The 22133-nt window shown below is 49.9% G+C and overlaps 1 protein-coding gene across 1 annotated transcript in view; it reads right to left on the bottom strand.

Annotated features, from left to right (window-relative positions):
• Positions 1-6324: 6324 nt before the first annotated feature.
• Positions 6325-22133, bottom strand: part of LOC147092062 (membrane-spanning 4-domains subfamily A member 8-like) — a 36378-nt gene continuing 20569 nt past the window's right edge. Inside the window, exons 3-5 of the mRNA XM_085976379.1 lie at positions 21836-21973; positions 12892-13014; positions 6325-10332 (exon numbers count right to left, since the gene is read on the bottom strand). Of these exons, the coding sequence (XP_085832505.1) occupies positions 10291-10332; positions 12892-13014; positions 21836-21973 (303 nt within the window). The 3' untranslated portion in view covers positions 6325-10290. The remainder of the gene's footprint in view (positions 10333-12891; positions 13015-21835; positions 21974-22133) is intronic.

Below are 22133 nucleotides of genomic sequence, written 5' to 3' on the forward strand. Positions count from 1 at the left end.
TTATACAAAAATGTTTACTAATCACACAGATACACCCTATCCTACAGGACCGTTTGAGTGGCTCGATTTGCTACTGTCACTGGGGGGTCGATTTAACAAGTTTAGTGTCCTTTGAGATGAAATTAGTTGTTGACATGAATCAGTCATTCATGAAAGAAAGACTTATGAAATAATACTGAGCGGCCTGCGGGTGGCGCTGTCCAGGGAGAGTATAAATACTCGGGCACAGGCCCAGCTTGCGCAGGACATTCTTTAACAGGAACTAGTGAAGGACACAACTAGACCTCCATGTTGTAAAACAGTTGATTAAAGCTTTGTTTAACATTTAGACCAAGTGCCTAGTAGTTTTCTTACGTCAGTTGTTATCTAAGATCTCGCAACAGGGTGGACCGTGTGATGGCTGCCATCATAGATTGCGTGGCTTCAAGAGCGGGTCAGAGGCTGGGTATTCTGTGGCGAGTGTCTCACCTCCTGACTCCCCAAAGCCTTTCCACCATCTACAAGGCACAAGTCAAGAGTGTGATGGAATACTCTCCACTTGCCTGGATGAGTGCAGCTGCAACAACACTCAAGGAGCTCGACACCAATCCAAGACAAAGCAGCCCGCTTGATCGGCACCCCGTCCACCACCTTAAACATTCACTCCCTCCACCACCGGCGTACCGTGGCTGCAGTGTGTACCATCTACAAGATGCACTGCATCAATTCATCAAGGTTACTTTGACAGCACCTCCCAAACCCGCGACATCTACCACCTAGAAGGACAAGGGCAGCAGGCGCATGGGAACACCACCACCTCCAAGTTCCCCTCCAAGTCACACACTTGGAAATATATCGCCGTTCCTTCATCGTCGCTGGGTCAAAATCCTGGAGCTCCCTCCCTAACAGCACTGTGGGAGTACCTTCACCACACGGACTGCAGCGGTTCAAGAATTCCAGAACATGTTTATACCGGTTTGGCATAAAAATAAACCTAAAAAGGTGGCTCAACCGTGGATAACGAGGGAAATTAGGGACAGCATAAAATCAAAAAAAAGGGCATATCAACTGGCAAAAAAAAGCACCAGACCGGAAGATTGGGGGCAGTACAGGATACAGCAAAAGAGGACAAAGGGATTAATCAGGAAGGGGAAAATAGAATACGAAAGTAAACTTGCAGCAAACATAAAGACAGACTGCAAAAGCTTTTATCGGTATATCAGGAGGAAAAGACTGGTAAAATCCCAAGTCGGTCCCTTGCAGTCCGATTCGGGAGAATATATAATGGAGAATAAGGAAATGGCAGACCAATTAAACTCATACTTTGGTTCTGTATTCACAAAGGAGGACACAAATAACCTCCCAGGAATATCGGCAAACATAGGGACTAATGAGAGGGAGGAGCTGACAGAAATTAGTATCTCTAGGGATATGGTGTTGGGTAAGTTGAGGGGACTGAAGGCCGACAAATCCCCGGGGCCTGATAAACTACATCCTAGGGTACTTAAGGAGGTGGCCCTGGAGATAGCAGATGCTCTAAGGATCATCTTCCGGAACTCCATTGACTCGGGAACAGTACCCGTGGATTGGAGGGTAGCTAATGTTACCCCAATATTTAAAAAGGGGGGTAGAGAGAAAGCAGGGAATTATAGACCAGTAAGCCTTACATCGGTTGTGGGCAAAATGCTAGAGTCCATTATTAAGGATAAAATAGCGGAGCACTTGACAAATGGGGAAAGGATCGGACAGAGTCAACATGGATTTACAAAGGGTAAATCGTGTTTGACTAATCTGCTGGAATTTTTTGAGGAAGTAACTGGTAAAATAGATGGGGGAGAGCCAGTGGATGTGGTGTACCTTGACTTCCAGAAAGCCTTCGATAAGGTTCCACACAAAAGATTATCATGCAAAATTAAGGCTCATGGGATTGGGGGCAAAGTATTAACGTGGATAGAGAACTGGCTGGCGGATAGAAAACAGAGAGTTGGAATAAACGGCTCGTTTTCGGAGTGGCAGGCAGTGACCAGCGGGGTGCCGCAAGGATCTGTCCTGGGACCCCAGCTGTTCACAATATATATAAATGATCTGGATCAGGGAATTGGATGCAATATTTCCAAATTCGCTGACGACACTAAACTAGGAGGAGGGGTGGGCTCTGATGAGGATGTCAGGAGGCTACAGTGCGATTTGGACAGGTTGGGGGAATGGGCGGATACGTGGCAGATGCACTATAATGTGGATAAATGCGAGGTTATCCACTTTGGGGGTAAAAACAGGAGGGTAGATTATTATCTAAATGGCAATAGATTGGGAGATGGGGAAGTGCAGAGGGACCTGGGTGTTCTTGTGCACCAGTCACTGAAGGAGAGCATGCAGGTGCAACAGGCGATTAAGAAGGCAAATGGTATGTTGGCCTTCATATCAAGGGGGTTCGAGTATAGGAATAGGGATACCTTACTACAGCTGTACAAGGTGCTGGTGAGACCGCATCTGGAGTATTGTGTACAGTTTTGGTCGCCCCATCTGCGGAAGGATGTTCTTGCCATGGAAAGAGTGCAGCGGCGATTCACCAGGCTGATACCTGGAATGGCGGGAATGACCTACGAGGAGAGATTGAATAGTTTGGGCTTGTACTCACTGGAGTTTAGAAGATTGAGAGGGGATCTCATCGAAACATATAAAATTATGGCAGGCCTGGACAGGCTGAATTCAGAGAGAATGTTTCCAATGGCAGGGGAGCACAGAACCAGGGGCCACAGTCTAAAAATAGCGGGCAAATCATTTAAAACAGAGATGAGGAAGAATTTCTTCACTCAAAGAGTGGTGAGCCTGTGGAATTCCCTGCCACAGAGGGCTGTGAAGGCTAATTCAATAAATATTTTCAAGAGAGAATTGGATATATTTCTGAAGGCTAAGGGGATTAAGGGTTACGGAGAAAAGGCGGGGACGGGGTACTGAACAGTTAAGATCAGCTAAGATCTCAGACGAAGATCAGCCATGATCTCATTGAATGGCGGAGCAGGCTCGAAGGGCCGAATGGCCTACTCCTGTTCCTATCTCTATGTTTCTATGTTTTCTAAGAAGGCGGCTCACCACCACCTTCTCGAGGGCAACTAGGGATGGGCAATAAATGCTGGCCATGCCAGCCACGCCCACCTCCCGTGAATGTTTAATAAAAAACCAAGTCTCCAGAGAATGCAACCGCTACACCAGTAAAGACATGCTGACCCAGGACGACTTGACCAACCTACCACCAACCTGTCTCAAATCCAGGTGGCCATTTTGGACCGTCGCCGAAGCCCTTCAGCCATCTCCCCTCGGCCTTGATGACCGATAGCGAAACGCTTGGAAGAACTGCGAGATACGGAATGGATTCCTTATCGTAGGAGCCCGCAGTACGACCTGAAGGATTGAACCTCTCTCGCAAACAGTGGGCAACCATCAACCGCCTCAGAACCAGTCATGGTAGATGCTGCCACCTTCTCCCTAGGTGGAAAGAAAAAAAAGAAACCCTCCCATTCATACATTTATAGAAACTTAGAAACATAGAAGATAGGAGCAGGAGTAGGCCATTTGGCCCCTCGAGCCTGCTCCGCCATTCAATGAGATCATGGCTGATCATCCAATTTCAGTACCCTGTCCCTGCTTTCTCCCCATATCCCTTGATCCCTTTAGCCTTAAGAAATATATCCAACTCTTTCTTGAAAATATTTAATGAACTGGCCTCCACCGCCCTCTGTGGCAGAGAATTCCACAGGTTCACCACTCTCTCGGTGAAGAAATTCCTCCTCATTTCAGTCCTAAATGGCTTACCCCTTATCCTTAGACTATGACCCCTGGTTCTGGACTCCCCGGCCATCAGGAACATCCAGGCCTGACAGAATTTTATAGGTTTCGATGAGATCCCCTCTCAATCTTCTAAACACCAGTGAGTATAAGCCCAATTGACACAATCTCTCCTCATACGTCATTCCTGCCATCCCAGGTATCAGCCTGGTGAATCTTCGCTGCACTCCTTCCATGGCAAGAACGTCCTTCCTCAGGTAAGGCGACCAAAACTGGTCTCACCAAGGCCCTGTACAACTGTAGCAAGACATCCTTGTTCCTGTACTCGAACCCTCTTGCTACGAAGGCCAACATACCATTTGCCTTCTTAACCGCCTGCTGCACCTGCATGCTTACCTTCAGCGACTGGTGCACAAGAACACCCAGGTCTCTTTGCACTTCCCCTTCTCCCAATCTATTGCCATTCAAATAATACTTTGCCTTCCTGTTTTTGCCACCAAAGTGGATAACCTCACATTTATTCACATATAGCATTTGCCATGTTTCTGCCCAATCACCCAACCTGTCCAAATCGTACTGGAGTTTCACGACATCCTCCTCACAGCTTACCCTCCCACCCAGCTTTGTGTCGTCTGCAAATTTGGAGATATTACATCCAATTCCCTCGTCCAGATCATTAATATATATTGTGAACAGCTGGGGTCCTAGGACCGATCCTTGCGGTACCCCACTAGTCACTGCCTGCCACTCGGAAAATGACCCATTTATTCCAACTCTTTGCTTTCTGTCCGCCAACCAGTTCTCTATCCAAGTCAATACCTTGCCCCCAATCCCATGTGCCTTAATTTTACACGCTAATCTCTTATGTGGGACCTTATCGAAAGCCTTCTGAAAGTCCAAATACACCACATCCACTGGTTCTCCCTTATCTATTTTACCAGTTACATCCTCAAAAAATTCCAGTAGAATAGTCAAGCATGATTTCCCTTTTGTAAATCCATGTTGACTTTGTCCAATCCTGTCACTGCTTTCCAAGTGCTCTGCTATTACATCTTTTATAATGGACTCTAGCATTTTCCCCACTACCGATGTCAGGCTTACCGGTCTATAATTCCCTGCTTTTTCTTACCACCTTTTTTGAATATTGAGGTAACATTAGCTACCCTCCAATCCATGGGTACTGTTCCAGAGTCTATCGAGTTCTGGAAGATGACCAGCAATGCATCTACTATTTCTAGGGCCACTTCCTTAAGTACCCTGGGATGTAGATTATCAGGCCCTGGGGATTTATCGGCCTTCAGTCCCATCAATTTTCCTAACACCATTTCCCTACAAATATTGATTTATTTCAGTTCCAACCTTTCATCAGACCCTATGTTCCCCGGCATCTCTGTGAGGTTATTTGTGTCCTCCTTTGTGAAGACAGAACCAAAGTATGTATTTAGTTGGTCTGCCATTTCTTTGTTTCCCATTATAAATTCCCCTGATTCTGACTGCAAGGGACCTATACTTGACTTCACCAATCTTTTTCTCTTCACATATCTATAAAAGCTTTTACAGTCAGTTTTTATGTTCCCTGCAAGCTTACTCTCATATTCTATTTTCCCTTTCTTAATTAATCCCTTTGTAGCGCCTTTCACAACCACCAGAATCCTAAAACGCTTTACAGCCAATGAAGTACTTTAGAAGTATAGTCACTGTTGTAATGTAGGAAAAGCGGCAGCGAATTTGCGCACAGCAAGCTCCCACAAACAGCAATGTGGTAATGACCAGATAACCTGTTTTTTAGTAACGGCACAGGAGGAGGCCATTCGGCCCATCGAGTCCGTGCCGGCTCTCTGTGGAGCAATCCAGTCAGTCCCATTCCCCCGCTCTCTCCCCGTAGCCCTGCAAGTTTATTTCCCTCAAGTGCCTATCCAGTCTCCCCTTGAAAACATTGAGTGTCTCCACTTCCACCACTTCCGTCGGCAGCGAGTTCCAGATCCTCACCACTCGCTGCGTAAAAAGTTTTTCCTCACATCCCCCTGTATCTCTTGCCCAAAACCTTAAATCTGTGTCCCCTAGTCCTTGTACCATCAACTAGTGGGAACGGCCTTTTCCCGTCTAGCCTATCCAAACCCGTCATAATCTTGTACACCTCGATCAAATCACCCCTCAACCTCCTTTGCTCTAATGAAAACAAATCCAGCTTCTCCAACCTGTCCTTGTAGCTAAGATCCGCCATCCCCAGAACCATTCTGGTAAATCTCCTCTGCACCCTCTCGAGGGCCTTCACATCCCTCCTAAAGTGTGGTGACCAGAACTGGAGGCAATACTCCAGTTGTGGCCTAACCAACGCTTTATAGTGATGTTGATTGAGGGATAAATATTGGCCAGGACACCGGGGATAACACCTCTGCTCTTCTTCGAAATAGTGGCCATGGGATCTTTTACGTCCACCTAAGATCCCACAGACACGGACCCCACAGCTACGGTCCATTCATTCAAAGTTAAAGAATTTTTATCACTTCCAGCAGGAAAAGAAAAGATAAAACTCCAAAGAATTAGCTAACCCACTAATTAGAGTATAAAAGTATTTTATTTTACCAGTCAAGGACAGCTATAATTACACTTGCAGACTATTGGAAAACAGAGGATCCTCACAAAGCTAATTATACTTCCACTTACTGTAGGCTCACTGGTAAGACTGGATCAAATTACACATTCCAGGCAAACTGTTGGGTGTGTCTTGTCCTCCAAGGGGACCCATCAGAAGTCTGGTCCAACCCACTGGTGTTGCAAATAGGGGAGCCCTTGAGGAGACGAGAGTTGCAAATAAAATCACGACCCGTCTTGTTGGCTGGGCTGCAAACACGTCCAGGAAAAATCCCGGGACTGACCAGGCCCAATTTCCCAGCTCACATTTACTGGAAAGAATCCTTCAGCAGGCCCCCCTGGTTAACACAGTAAGGCGGGGAGGACTAACGCCTGTTTTAGGCAGTCGCCCGGTCAACTAAAGGCAAATAGGACCCCGGGACCAAGGCAGATTTTGAGAATACCTGTCACAGCACCTCCCACAGGAGCGAACTGGAACTGCACCCACTTCAAATGGGGTTCCAATGAAACATGCTAGGTTTTGAATTCAATAATAGTGTCTCAACATCTGCCGTATCAAACCCTTTCATAATCTTCAAGACCTCTATCAGGTCACCCCTCAGCCTTTGCTTATCTAGAGACAAGAGCCCCACCCTGTTCAATTTTTCCTGATAGGTACAACCTCTCAGTTCTGGTATCATCCTTGTGAAGCCTTTTCAATCTTCCCCAGTGCCTCTATATTATTTATATAATATGGAGACCAGAACTGTACACAGTAACTCCAAGTGTGATATGGAGACCAGAACTGTGCACAGTAACTCCCAGTGTGATATGGAGACCAGAACTGTGTACATTAACTCCCAGTGTGATATGGAGACCAGAACTGTGCACAGTAACTCCCAGTGTGATATAGAGACCAGAACTGTGCACAGTAACTCCAAGTGTGATATGGAGACCAGAACTGTGCACACTAACTCCCAGTGTGATATGGAGACCAGAACTGTGCACAATAACTCCAAGTGTGATATGGAGACCAGAACTGTGCACAGTAACTCCCAGTGTGATATGGAGACCAGAACTGTGCACAGTAACTCCAAGTGTGCTATGGAGACCAGAACTGTGCACAGTAACTCCAAGTGTGATACGGAGACCAGAACTGTGCACAGTAACTCCCAGTGTGATATGGAGACCAGAACTGTGCACAGTAACTCCCAGTGTGATATGGAGACCAGAACTGTGCACAGTAACTCCAAGTGTGGTATGGAGACCAGAACTGTGCACAGTGCTCCAAGTGTGATATGGAGACCAGAACTGTGCACAGTAACTCCAAGTGTGATATGGAGACCAGAACTGTGCACAGTAACTCCCAGTGTGATATGGAGACCAGAACTGTGCACAGTAACTCCAAGTGTGATATGGAGACCAGAACTGTGCACAGTAACTCCAAGTGTGATATGGAGACCAGAACTGTGCACAGTAACTCCAAGTGTGATACAGAGACCAGAACTGTGCACAGTAACTCCCAGTGTGATATGGAGACCAGAACTGTGCACAGTAACTCCAAGTGTGATATGGAGACCAGAACTGTGCACAGTAACTCCAAGTGTGATACGGAGACCAGAACTGTGCACAGTAACTCCCAGTGTGATATGGAGACCAGAACTGTGCACAGTACTCCAAGTGTGATATGGAGACCAGAACTGTGCACAGTAACTCCAAGTGTGATATGGAGACCAGAACTGTGCACAGTAACTCCCAGTGTGATATAGAGACCAGAACTGTGCACATTAACTCCCAGTGTGATATGGAGACCAGAACTGTGCACAGTAACTCCCAGTGTGATATGGAGACTAGAACTGTGCACAGTACTCCAAGTGTGATATGGAGACCAGAACTGTGCACAGTACTCCAAGTGTGATATGGAGACCAGAACTGTGCACAGTAACTCCCAGTGTGATATGGAGACCAGAACTGTGCACAGTACTCCAAGTGTGATATGGAGACCAGAACTGTGCACAGTAACTCCAAGTGTGATATGGAGACCAGAACTGTGCACAGTAACTCCCAGTGTGATATAGAGACCAGAACTGTGCACATTAACTCCCAGTGTGATATCGAGACCAGAACTGTGCACAGTAACTCCAAGTGTGATATGGAGACCAGAACTGTGCACAGTAACTCCAAGTGTGATACGGAGACCAGAGCTGTGCACAGTAACTCCCAGTGTGATATGGAGACCAGAACTGTGCACAGTAACTCCAAGTGTGATATGGAGACCAGAACTGTGCACAGTAACTCCAAGTGTGATACGGAGACCAGAACTGTGCACAGTAACTCCCAGTGTGATATGGAGACCAGAACTGTGCACAGTACTCCAAGTGTGATATGGAGACCAGAACTGTGCACAGTAACTCCAAGTGTGATATGGAGACCAGAACTGTGCACAGTAACTCCAAGTGTGATATGGAGACCAGAACTGTGCACAGTAACTCCAAGTGTGATATGGAGACTAGAACTGTGCACAGTGCTCCAAGTGTGATATGCAGACCAGAACTGTGCACAGTACTCCAAGTGGAAGCATGTCTACCACTACCCTATCGATCCCATGTATAATTTTAAAGACCTCTATCAGGTCAATTGATAATTGGATGAAATGAGATGTGGAGATAATAGTGGAATAAGTCTGGTTTTGTAAAAGCTATTCTGATTCATCAATACTATGCAATATGTGAATATAAGCTAAAAGCAGCAATAATGTGACTCTGCATTGATTGTTGAATATAAGGCAGTGGACATGCTATGACCCAAAGCACTGGCCCGTGGAGAGAAGCGGAGAGTGTTGTAATACAATCAGGGAACACGGGGAACACACACTCCGCGCAGTAGAGACCCGACAAGGGAGTGAGAGCAACTCGGGCGATAGTGAATCACACGCACGTTTAAACACGCCCGATATTCGTCTCTGCAACGGAAAATGGCAAATTCACTAGTGCTCGTTTTACACCCCGCCCAAGATTAAATTATACCGGAGGGTGTGAGACACGTGTACACACACACACACACACTCACTCACACTCATGCACACACTCACTCACACACTCACACACTCACTCTCACACTCACACACACACTCACACACTCACTCTCACACTCAGACACAATCACACTCACTCACACACTGGCTCACACACTCACACACTCACTCTCACACTCACACTCACACACACTCATTCACACACTCACACTCACTCACACTCACACACACACTCACACACTCACACACACACTCACACACTCACACACACATTCACACACACTCAAACACATACACTCACACACACATACACACACTCACACTCACACTCACTCACACTCTCACACACACACTCACACACACACTCACACACTCACACTCACACACACTCACTCTCACTCACTCACACTCACACTCACACTCACTCACACTCACACACACTCACTCACACACTCACACCACTCACACTCACACACACACACTCACACGCTCACACTCACTCACACTCATGCACACACTCACTCACACACACACACTCACTCTCACACTCACACACACACTCACTCACACACTCACTCTCACACTCAGACACACTCACACTCACTCACACACTGACTCACACACTCACACACTCACTCTCACACTCACACTCACACACACTCATTCACACACTCACACTCACTCACACTCACACACACATTCACACACACTCAAACACATACACTCACACACACATACACACACACACACACTCACACTCACACTCACTCACACTCACACTCACACACACTCACTCACACACAGATGAGCGCAGTTGCTTTGGTTGTGGTCTTCCAGGCTGTACAACTGGTTGCTCCGCTGTGCGAAGACCTTTCTTTGATCTGGACACCGAGTGTGAATTGCTTCCTTGGCGATCTTCACTCTTCCTCGGTCATGCTGGCATCCAGGAGGATCGTGGGCTGGAAGAAACCACATGGAAGGTCATTACATGGGGAACCATCGCTCAACATTCACTCAGCAATTCAGGGTCAATGTGATCACTCACAGCCCAGCACTGCCCACTGCACGGGACAGGAGGCGACGCCAAATGGATAAAGGCACCAGTACTGGGGCAACCCCTCCAACGCAATCTCTTCAAGGGATGATTGTGTTCAATGGTACAAGGCATTGTCAGTGGGGCTGTACTGAGGGAGCGCTGCACTGTTGGAGGGGCAGTACTGAGGTAGTGCTACACTGTTGGAGGGACAGTACTGAGGGAACGCTGCACTGTCGGAGGTGCAGTACTGAGGGAATGCTGCACTGTCAGAGGGGGCAGTGTCGGGGGGCAGTACTGAGGGAGCACAGCACTGTCGGAACGGCAGTTCTGAGGGAGCGCTGCCCTGTCGGAGGGGCAGTATGAGGGAATGCTGCACATTCGGAGGGGCAGTACTGAGGGAGCGCTGCACTGTCAGAGGGGCAGTACTGAGGGAGCACTGCATTGTCGGAGGGGCAGTACTGAGGGAGTGCTGCACTGTCGGAGGGGCAGTAATGAGGGAGCACTGCACTGTGGGAGGGGCAGTACTGAGGGAGCACTGCGCTGTTGGAACGGCAGTACTGAGGGAGCGCTGCACTGTGGGAGGGGCAGTACTGAGGGAGGGCTGCACTGTTGGAGGGGCAGTACTGAGAGAGCCTCCTCCAGCCCTACAACCCTCCCTATCTCTGTAACCTCCTCCAGTCCTACAACCCTCCCTATCCCTGTAAAATCCTCCAGCCCCGACAACCCTCCCTATCTCTGTAACCTCCTCCAGCCCTACAACCCTCCCTATCTCTGTAACCTCCTCCAGCCCCTACAACCCTCCCTATCTCTGTAACCTCCTCCAGCCCCTACAACCCTCCCTATCTCTGTAACTCCTCCAGCCCCTACAACCCTCCCTATCTCTGTAACCTCCTCCAGCCCCTACAACCCTCCCTATCTCTGTAACCTCCTCCAGCCCCTACAACCCTCCCTATCTCTGTAACCTCCTCCAGCCCCTACAACCCTCCCTATCTCTGTAACCTCCTCCAGCCCCTACAACCCTCCCTATCTCTGTAACCTCCTCCAGCCCCTACAACCCTCCCTATCTCTGTAACCTCCTCCAGCCCCTACAACCCTCCCTATCTCTGTAACCTCCTCCAGCCCCTACAACCCTCCCTATCTCTGTAACCTCCTCCAGCCCCTACAACCCTCCCTATCTCTGTAACCTCCTCCAGTCCCTACAATCCTCCTTACCTCTGTAACCTGCTCTAGCCCTACAACCCTCTGAGATCTCTGCGCTCTTCCAATTCTGGCCTCTTGTGCGTCCCTTGAATTTAATCGCTCCAGTATTGGCGGCCATGCTTTTAGCTACCTGGGTTCCTAAGCGCTGGAATTCCCTCCCTAAACCTCTCCGCCTCTCTCTCTCTTTCTTTAAGCCGCTTCTTAAAACCTACTTGTTTGACCAAGTTTTTGGCCAGCTGTCCTAACATCTCCTTATGTGACTCCGTGTCTGCTTTACGCTCCTGTGAAGTGCCCTGGGAAGCGTGGACTATGTTAAAGGGGCTGTGTCAGTGCTGTGAGGAGGATGCCGAGAAACTCCAGGATGATTTGGCCAGGTTGGGTGATTGGGCAGAGACATGGTAGATGCAATATAATGTGGATAAACGTGAGGTTATCCACTTTGGTGTCAAAAACAGGAAGGCTGACTATTATCTGAATGGCAATAGATTGGGAGAAGGGGAAGTGCAACGAGACCTGGGTGTCCTTGTGCACCAGTCGCTGAAGGTAAGCATGCAGGTGCAGCAGGCGGTTAAGGCGGCAAATGGTATGTTGGCCTTCGCAGCGAGAGGGTTTGAGTACAAGAACAAGGATGTCTTGCTGCAGTTGTACAGGGCCTTGGTGAGACCACATCTTGAGTATTGTGTGCAGTTTTGGTCACCTTATCTGAGGAAGGATGTTTTTGCCATGGAGGGAGTGCAGCGAAGATTCACCAGGCTGATACCTGGGATGGCAGGAATGACGTATGAGGAGAGATTGGGTCGATTGGGCTTGTATTCGCTAGAGTTTAGAAGAATGAGAGGTGATCTCATTGAAACTTATAAAATTCTAACAGGACTAGACAGACTAGATGCAGGAAGGATGTTCCCGATGGCGGGGGAGTCCAGAACCAGGGGTCACAGTCTAAAGATAAGGGTTAAGCCATTTAGGACAGAGATGAGGAGGAATTTCTTCACCCAGAGAGTGGTGAACCTGTGGAATTCTCTACCACAGAAGGCAGTAGAGGCCAATTCATTAAATATATTCAAGAAGGAGTTGGATATATTTCTTAAGGCTAAAGGGATCAAGGGATATGGGGAGAAGGCAGGGACAGGGTACTGAATTTGGATGATCAGCCATGATCTCATTGAATGGTGGAGCAGGCTCGAGGGGCCGAATGGCCTGCTCCTGCTCCTATCGTCTATGTTTCTATGTGTCAGTGCAGGTTGTTGCAGTTGTGAATGTTGGTGCCAAGCTGTTCGCTCACCATACTGCTGTAAGGGTGACAGCACCGCGTCGACTTGCAAACAAAGGCTGAAACCACAATGGTGACCGTGAATTCTAGGAGGGTGAAAATGAGCAGCACCACGAATGTGTAGTAGGTGGTGGTCTAGTGGAGAGAGGGAAAACCAGAGAGAAGGAACAGGGTTATTACCGAGAGCAGCACACACCACACGCTCAGTGGGACGTCAGTCATGGAGCTCCGTGATGTCCCAAGAGATAGGAGCGTAGGAACAGGAGGAGGCCATTCAGCCCCTCGAGCCTGTTACATTAGGAACAGGAGGAGGCCCATTCAGCCCCGCGAGCCTGTTACCATAGGAACAGGAGGAGGCCCATTCAGCCCCCCGAGCCTGTTACCACAGGAACAGGAGGAGGCCCATTCAGCCCCTCGAGCCTGTTACACAGGAACAGGAGGAGGCCCATTCAGCCTCTCGAGCCTGTTACATACGAACAGGAGGAGGCCCATTAAGACCCCTCGAGCCTGTTACCACACGAACAGGAGGCGGCCCATTCAGCCCCTCGAGCCTGTTACCATACGAACAGGATGAGGCCATTCAGCCCCTCGAGCCTGTTACCATAGGAACAGAAGGTGGCTCATTCAGCCCCCTCGAGCCTGTTACCATAGGAACAGGAGGAGGCCCATTCAGCCCCTCGAGCCTGTTACACAGGTACAGGAGGAGGCCATTCAGCTCCTCAAGCCTGTTACATTAGGAACAGGACGAGGCCCAGTCAGCCCCTCGAGCCTGTTACCATAGTAACAGGAGGAGGCCCATTCAGCCCCTCGAGCCTGTTACATTAGGAATAGGAGGAGGCCCATTCAGCCCCTCGAGCCTGTTACATAGGAACAGGAGGAGGCCCATTCAGCCCCTCGAGCATGTTACCATAGGAACAGGAGGAGGCCCATTCAGGCCCTCAAGCCTGTTACCACAGGAACAGGAGGAGGCCATTCAGCCCCTCGAGCCTGTTACACAGGAACAGGAGGAGGCCATTCAGCCCCCCGAGCCTGTTACCTTAGGAGCAGGAGGATGCCCATTCAGCCCCCTCGAGCCTGTTACACAGGAACAGGAGGTGGCCATTCAGCCCCCTCGAGCCTGTTACACAGGAACAGGAGGAGGCCCATTCAACCCCTCGAGACTGTTACACAGGAACAGGAGGAGGCCCATTCAGCCCCTCGAGCCTGTTACACAGGAACAGGAGGAGGCCATTCAGCCCCCCGAGCCTGTTACCATAGGAGCAGGAGGATGCCCATTCAGCCCCCTCGAGCCTGTTACACAGGAACAGGAGGCGGCCATTCAGCCCCCTCGAGCCTGTTACACAGGAACAGGAGGAGGCCCATTCAACCCCTCGAGACTGTTACACAGGAACAGGAGGAGGCCCATTCAGCCCCTCGAGCCTGTTACAGAGGAACAGGAGGAGGTGATTCAGCCCCTCGAGCCTGTTACAGAGGAACAGGAGGTGGTGATTCAGCCCCTCGAGCCTGTTACACAGGAACAGGAGGAGGTGATTCAGCCCCTCGAGACTGTTACACAGGAACAGGAGCAGGCCATTCAGCCCCTCAAGCCTGTTACCATAGTAACAGGAGGAGGCCCATTCAGCCCCTCGAGCCTGTTCAATTAGATCAAGGTTGATGTGTACCTAAGCTCCATTTACCCGCCTTTGCTCTATAATCCGTTGATACCCTTACCCAATAACATCTATCCCGCTCAGTCTAGAAAGCTTCAACTGACCGCCAGCCTCAACAGCGTTTTGGAGGAGCGATTGCCAGATTTCCGTTAACCCTTTGTGTGAAGAAGTGCTTCCTGGCATCACCCCTGAACGGCCTGGCTCTAACTTTAAGGTTACGCCCTCTTGTTCAGGACTCCCCCCAGCAGAAGAAATCGTTTCTCTCGATCGAATCTATCAGCTCCTTTAACCATCTTAAACAATTCGATTAGATCACCCTTTGATCTTCTGTACTCGAGGGAATACAAACTTCGGCAATGCAACCTGTAATGTATGTACCTTTAAGGGGAGAACTACTTTTTACAGCTCCTGTATCCTGTAGTACCGGCAGTGACCACACCTGTATATAAACCCTGAGTAGTGATCTGTACAGTCAGTTGCAGTTTGAACCCTCATTCAGTAAACACTTGTTGATCGTTCCCTGCAGTCTTTGTCTGATTATTGAAGGACACAACATTAAGATACATGATATAACATTGGCGACGACGCAGATTCGAACCTACCTGCAACTCTGCATCACCGCCCAGGGATTCGCTCCTGGAGAACAGTTGAAGGAGGTCGAGTCCAGAAGCACGGGCATCGCAGGGGAGGCTGTCGAGAGCCAGGCTTGGCTTTCCAGCCACGGTGGTCCAGCGAAACGGGCTGGCAACAGGTACTGCGCAGACCCTTCCTGGACAGCAGCGGCTAGAGCTGACCGAGCGGCACAGAAAGGGCCGAGCAGCGTCGACGGGGGAGAGAGAGAGGGCAGAGCGCACGGCGCGCAGCCGGTGTTCAAGGGCCGAGCAGCATCAACGAGAGAGAGCAGAGCGCAGCCGGTATTCGGGACCGAGCGGCGTCAACGGGGGAGAGAGGCGAGAGAGAGCAGAGCGCAGCCGGTGTTCAGGGGCCGAGCAGCGTCAACGGGGGAGAGAGGCGCGCAGGAAAACGCGAGGCGCTGCCATTGCCATGAGGACTGCAGAGAACGGCATTGGCAGCAGTGCAGGAGCAGCGCGCGAGGCCCACAGGGCATCGCCATTTGCCAGGAGGACCGCCGAGAGCGGCGTTGGCAGCAGCGCAGGAGACGCCATTTTAAGCCGCAGCGGGGAAGAAAGGAAAGCACGGGAGACGCCATTTTAAGCCGCAGCGGGGAAGAAAGGAAAGCGCGGGAGACGCCATTTTAAGCTAGTCTAATCACACCCAAAAATGCCGAAGAGTGGCAGTATCACAGCGTTCGACAATGAAGTCGAAGATTGGACGACATATGTCGAACGCATAGAAGTATACTGCAAGGCGAATGAAGTGCCAGATGACAAGAAAGCGCTGGTATTGTTGAATTCAATGGGTGCAAAAACGTATGGCTTACTACGAAACCTAGTAACCCCAGAGAAGCCAGTAGAAAAGGGTTTTGAAAACATAGTGTCAATCCTACAGGACCACTTAAACCCCACACCGCTACTGATAGCAGAAAGATTTAAGTTTCACAAAAGGAACCAGCATAAAGATGAAAGTAATGCTGAATATTTAACGGAATTGCGCAAGCTATCGAAACACTGCCAGTTTGGAACGGGACTAGCAGATACTTTAAGGGACAAGTTTGTTTGTGGGCTTCAAAGTGAAGGAACCCAGAAACGGCTCCTATCAGAAAAGGATCTTACGCTGGACAAGGCTTTCAGCATTGCAGTATCACATGAAGCAGCCGCACGGGGCGCTGCAGAGATACAACGGAGACCGCAAGAATATGGCACAAATGAAATGTCATACGGAACAGTGAAGTGCTATCGCTGCGGCAGAACAACACACGACCATAATGATTGCTGGTTCAAGGACAAAGTGTGCAGACAGTGTGGAAAAGTAGGACACATAGCAAGAGTCTGCAGGCCGGGAAAGAAAACCAGCGGCAAGAAATCTCCACAGGAGAAGTACAAGAAGGTACATAAGGTGACGGAGAGTAGTTCAGATGAACAGAAGAGTGATACAGACTCCGGAAGCAAGGAGCTGGGTTGTCTGAAACTACATAATGTGATCAAAACGGAGGATCACCAAACTATCTGGGTCACGCTCAAGATAGCAGGAGTCCAAGTGAAAATGGAATTGGACACAGGATCAGCCTTAACAGTCATAAACCAAAGGGACTACAAGCGGCTATTCTCACATATACACTTGAGAGATACAAAGATTGTCTTGAAGACTTACACGGGGCAAAAAGTCTACCCCAAAGGAAAAATAAGGGTGAACGTTATATATAACGGCAAGGAAACACCAAAAATGGACCTATATGTATTGCCAGATGGAGGACCACCACTACTAGGACGTGAATGGATCCGGAAGATACAGCTAGATTGGTATTCCATACAAGCACTGACTGTAGATGCCAAGAAGGATGACGACGTCACACCTGGACGACTGTCAAAAATGCTAACTGACGCACAAGAAGTGTTCCAGCAGGGACTCGGAACACTAAAAGGCATAACAGCGATGATCAAAATAGAGGAAAATGCAAGCCCAAAGTTTTTTAAGGCCAGACCGGTACCTTATGCGATCCGCCCAGCCGTCGAAGCAGAGCTGGAAGGTTTGGAACGTTCAGTAGTACTGTCCAAAGTGGACTGGAGCGAGTGGGCTACACCCATCGTTCCTGTAATGAAGGGGTTGTTGAGTAATACGCCTGGGGAACCAAAGAAGGTTTGCATCTGTGGGGACTTTAAGGTGACAGTGAACCCAGTCCTTCACACTGTACAATATCCGCTTCCGCGGATTGAAGATATTTTCGCCTCGCTATCTGGAGGGAAACGCTTCACTAAGATTGATCTGGCCCAGGCGTACCTGCAAATGGAGGTAGAAGAAGCCTTGAAACAGTACCTCACGATCAACACTCATAAAGGTCTCTACCAATACAACCGGCTGGTGGTCAGGGTAGCATCAGCTCCGGCTATTTGGCAAAGGGCAATGGAACAAGTCCTGCAAGGGATTCCAGGGACCCAGTGTTATTTGGATGACATCCTGGTCACGGGCGAAAATGACAGTGATCACCTCGCCAACCTGGAGCAGGTGCTCACTAGATTGCAGGAATATGGGCTCCGAGCTAATCGCCACAAATGCGAGGTTTTCCAGAAGCAGATCTCGTATTGTGGCCACGTTATTGATAAAGAGGGGTTACATAAGTCCCCTGAAAAGATTGAGGCAGTCGTCAAGGCTCCAGCACCGGAAAATGTGTCACAACTGAGGTCGTTCCTCGGGCTGGTGAACTACTACCATAAGTTCTTGCCGAATTTGTCTACCGTACTACACCCACTGAACACCCTACTGCAAACGGTGGTACCATGGAAGTGGAGTGACGAATGTAAACGAGCTTTCCAGAAGAGCAAAGCATTGATCACATCGAAAGAGGTGCTGGCTCATTTCAACCCAGCACCAGCAATTCGGTTGGCGTGTGATGCATCACCCTATGGCATTGGAGCGGTGCTGTCGCACAAATTCCCGGACGGCTCGGAGAGGCCAGTAGCCTTTGCGTCTCGGTCACTAACCTCAGCCAAGCGTAACTACACCCAGATTTTCAGGGAGGCCCTCAGCCTAGTGTGGGGAGTGAAAAAGTTCAATCACTATCTGCACGGGCAGAAGTTCACCTTGCTGACTGACCACCAACCACTTGTCTCCATCTTTAATCCAAAGAAGGGCGTTCCGGTGATGACTGCGCAACAGCTACAAAGATGGTTCCTTTTTCTAGGGGCGCACCAATATGAAATCGAGTATAAGGGCATGAAACAGCATGGAAACGCTGATGGGCTATCATGCCTGCCACTGCCTGCTGCGGAGGAAGAACCAGCAGTGGATCCTGTCGAAATATTTCATTCGACTATAATTGAATGCTTGCCAGTAACTAACGCTGGTATAGAGAAGGAGACCCGAAATGACCCGACCCTGTCTAGGGTATATGATTTGATGGTGAAGGGATGGCCAGCACATGGCGACTCACTGTTGCCAGCATTCTCATCCAGAAGAGAACAGCTGTCAGTATGCCAGGGGACCTTGATGTGTGGATCCCGAGTGGTAATTCCACCCAAGTTAAGGGAGAGAGTGCTCAATGAGCTTCACGAAGGTCATCTGGGAGGGGTGAAAATGAAAAGCCTTGCTAGGGCTTATGTGTGGTGGCTGGGGATCGATCAGCAAATCGAGGACCTGACAAAGAGCTGCTCAGGATGCCAGAAGGTCCAAAATGCACCACCACATGCCCTACTACACCCATGGGAGTGGCCCTCATCTCCATGGCAACGGGTGCATATTGATCTTGCTGGTCCACTCATGGACTCAATGTTTTTAATCGCCGTGGATGCGCACTCGAAATGGCCTGAGGTGATCAAAATGTCCTCCACCACCACAGAGAAAACTATTGCAGTCCTACGGGCCATTTTTGCCAGGAACGGCTTGCCAGAGCAGATTTGCTCTGATAACGGACCACAGTTTGTGTCCGAAGAGTTTCGAAGATTTATGAAAAGGAATGGGGTAAGGCATTACACATCTGCCCCGTATCATCCAGCCACAAATGGATTGGCTGAGAGGTTCGTACAAACCTTTAAAAAAGCAGTAAAGGCCATGTGCGATGACGACATTCCACTGCAGCATAAGGTGGACAATTTCCTGTTAGCCTACAGAAATGCGACACATGCAGTCACCAACCAGACCCCGGCCATGATGTTCTTTAACCGAAGGTTGAGATCTCGTCTGGATTTGCTCAGACCAAATGTACGAAGAGACGTTGAGAATAAGCAATTCCAGCACATCAATGAGAAGCCGACAAGGAGCTTCAATGTAGGGCAACCAGTCTTGGCCCGCGACTACCGAACAGAGAAATGGCAACCAGGAACGATATGCACACGGCAGGGGCCACTAATGTACACAGTGGATGTTGGGGAGAGCATCGTGAGACGCCATGCTGACCAGATCCTAGAGTCACAGGAACGAGTCAACCCCATGTCTCGGCCATACGTACCGGGTGAGGAACCCGACGTACAGGTCGCATCTACCTCAGAAACAGTAGCATTGGAAGCTAATGAATCAACTGACGACAGGGTGTTAGAATCGCCTCCGCACCAAGAGCGAGACACTCAGGAAAGGCGTTATCCAGAAAGAATCAGGAAGCCTCCCCGAAGACTGAATTTATAAATAGACTATTTCCAGTTAATGTTGCATGTTAAAAGTGTTAATTGTAATTAGTTTGAGATTTAATTGTTAAATGAGTGTTATGGTACTGTTACTCAAAAAGGGGAGGAATTGTAATGTATGTACCTTTAAGGGGAGAACTACTTTTTACAGCTCCTGTATACTGTAGTACCGGCAGTGACCACACCTGTATATAAACCCTGAGTAGTGATCTGTATAGTTAGTTGCAGTTTGAAACTCATTCAGTAAACACCTGTTGATCGTTCCCTGCAGTCTGTTGTCTGATTATTGAAGGACACAACATTAAGATACACGGATTTAACACAACCTGTCCTCATAATTTGAAACCCTTTTATCCCCGATGTCCTTCTGGTGAATCTGTGCTCCACCCGCTCACAGGGCAATATATTCCTTCTGAGGTGTGGTGTCCAGAATAGGGTCTGACCAGAACTTTAAATAAACTGTAACGTAACTTCAAAGCTTTAGTATTCCAGCCCTCTCGATATAAAGACCAACATTCCCTGGTTGCCAGTACTGAGGGAGCGCTGCACTGTCGGAGGGGCAGTGCTGAGGGAGCACTGCACAGTCGGAGGATCAGTTCTGAGGGAGCGCTGCACTGTCGGAGGTGCAGCAATGAGATAGCGCTGCACTGTCGGAGGGGCAGTACTAAGGGTGCGCTGCACTGTCAGAGGGTCAGTACTGAGGGAGTACTGCATGTCGGAGGGGCAGTACTGAGGGAGCGCTGCACTATCGGAGTGGCAGTACAGAGGGAACGCTGCACTGTCAAAGGGGCAGTACTGAGGGAGTGCTGCACTGTTGGAGGGGCAGTACTGAGAGAGCGCCGCACTGTCAGAGGGGCAGTACTGAGGGAGAGCCGCACTGTTGGAGGGGCAGTACTGAGGGAGCGCTGCACTGTCGGAGGGGCAGTACTGAGGGAGCGCTGCTCTGTCGGAGGGGCAGTACTGAGGGAGCGCCGCACTGTTGGAGGGGCGGTACTGAGGGAGCGCTGCACTGTCGGAGGGGCAGTACTGAGGGAGCACAGCACTGTCAGAGGGGCAGTACTGAGGGAGCGCTGCACTGTCGGAGGGGCAGTACTGAGGGGGCACTGCACTGTCGGAGGGGCAGTACTGAGGGAGCACTGCACTGTCAGAAGGGCAGCACTGAGGGAGCGCCACTCTGTCGGAGGGGCAGCACTGAGGGAGCGCCGCTCTGTCGGTGTGGCAGCACTGAGGGTGCGCTGCACTGTCGGTGGGGCAGTACTGAGGGAGCTCCATACTGTCGGAGGGGCAGCACTGAGGGTGCGCTGCACTGTCGGAGGGGCAGCACTGAGGGAGCGCCGCACTGTTGGTGGGGCAGTACTGAGGGAGCGCTGCACTGACGGAGGGGCAGTACTGAGGGAACGCCACACTGTCGGAGGGGCAGTACTGAGGGAGCGCTGCATTGTCGGAGGGGCAGTACTGAAGGAGTGCTGCACTGTCGGAGGGGCAGCACTGAGGGTGCGCTGCACTGTCAGTGGGGCAGTACTGAGGGAGCGCCATACTGTCGGAGGGGCAGCACTGAGGGTGCGTTGCACTGTCGGAGGGGCAGCACTGAGAGAGCGCCGCACTGTCGGTGGAGCAGTACTGAGGGAGCGCTGCACTGACGCAGGGGCAGTACTGAGGGAACGCCACACTGTCGGAGGGGCAGTACTGAGGGAGTGCTGCACTGTCGGAGGGGCAATACTGAGGGAGCGCTGCAGTGTCGGAGATGCCGTCTTTCAGGTTGAGACCTTAAGCTGAGGCCCTGTCTGCTCTCTCAGGTGGATGTGAAGGATTCCATGGCCAGAATTGGAAGAAGAGCAGGGGGGAGTTCTCCTAATATTTATCCCTCAACCAACATCACTAAAAAAACAGATGATCTGCTTTCCGTCCATTGCTGTTTATGGGAGCTTGCTGTGCACAAATTGGCTGCCACCTTTCCTCCATTACAACAGTGACTACATATTTAAATAATTAATTGGCTGTGAAGCGCTTTGGGACCTCTCAAGGTGGTGAAAGGCGCTGTAGACATGGGAGTTCCTTCGTTCTTTGACTTACGTAAAGCGGTCTCAGTTGGTCGCAGTATGTGGACGAGGAATGGCAGCTTGGCGTCATCACGATGTCGATGATGTAAATGATGGCTCCGATTGCAGCCAGGAAGGAACTGATGATGTTCGTTGCCAGACACGCCTGGAGCTGTAACAGAAGGAGGACGTCTCAAAATCCGGAGGCGTCTCGTGCACGGCAAGGTGACCTCCTGTGGCATTGCTCTTGCTCTCTCTCTCTCTCTCGGCTGTGCTGGAGCGATGTGGTGGTGGGGGGGTGGGTGGGGGCAGGACTGCTTTCTGTTGAACGA

This window comes from Somniosus microcephalus, unplaced genomic scaffold (assembly GCF_052327205.1).
Source record: "Somniosus microcephalus isolate GS21.2 unplaced genomic scaffold, FLI_Smic_1.0 unresolved_chr2, whole genome shotgun sequence".
NCBI classification, from domain to species: domain Eukaryota; kingdom Metazoa; phylum Chordata; class Chondrichthyes; order Squaliformes; family Somniosidae; genus Somniosus; species Somniosus microcephalus.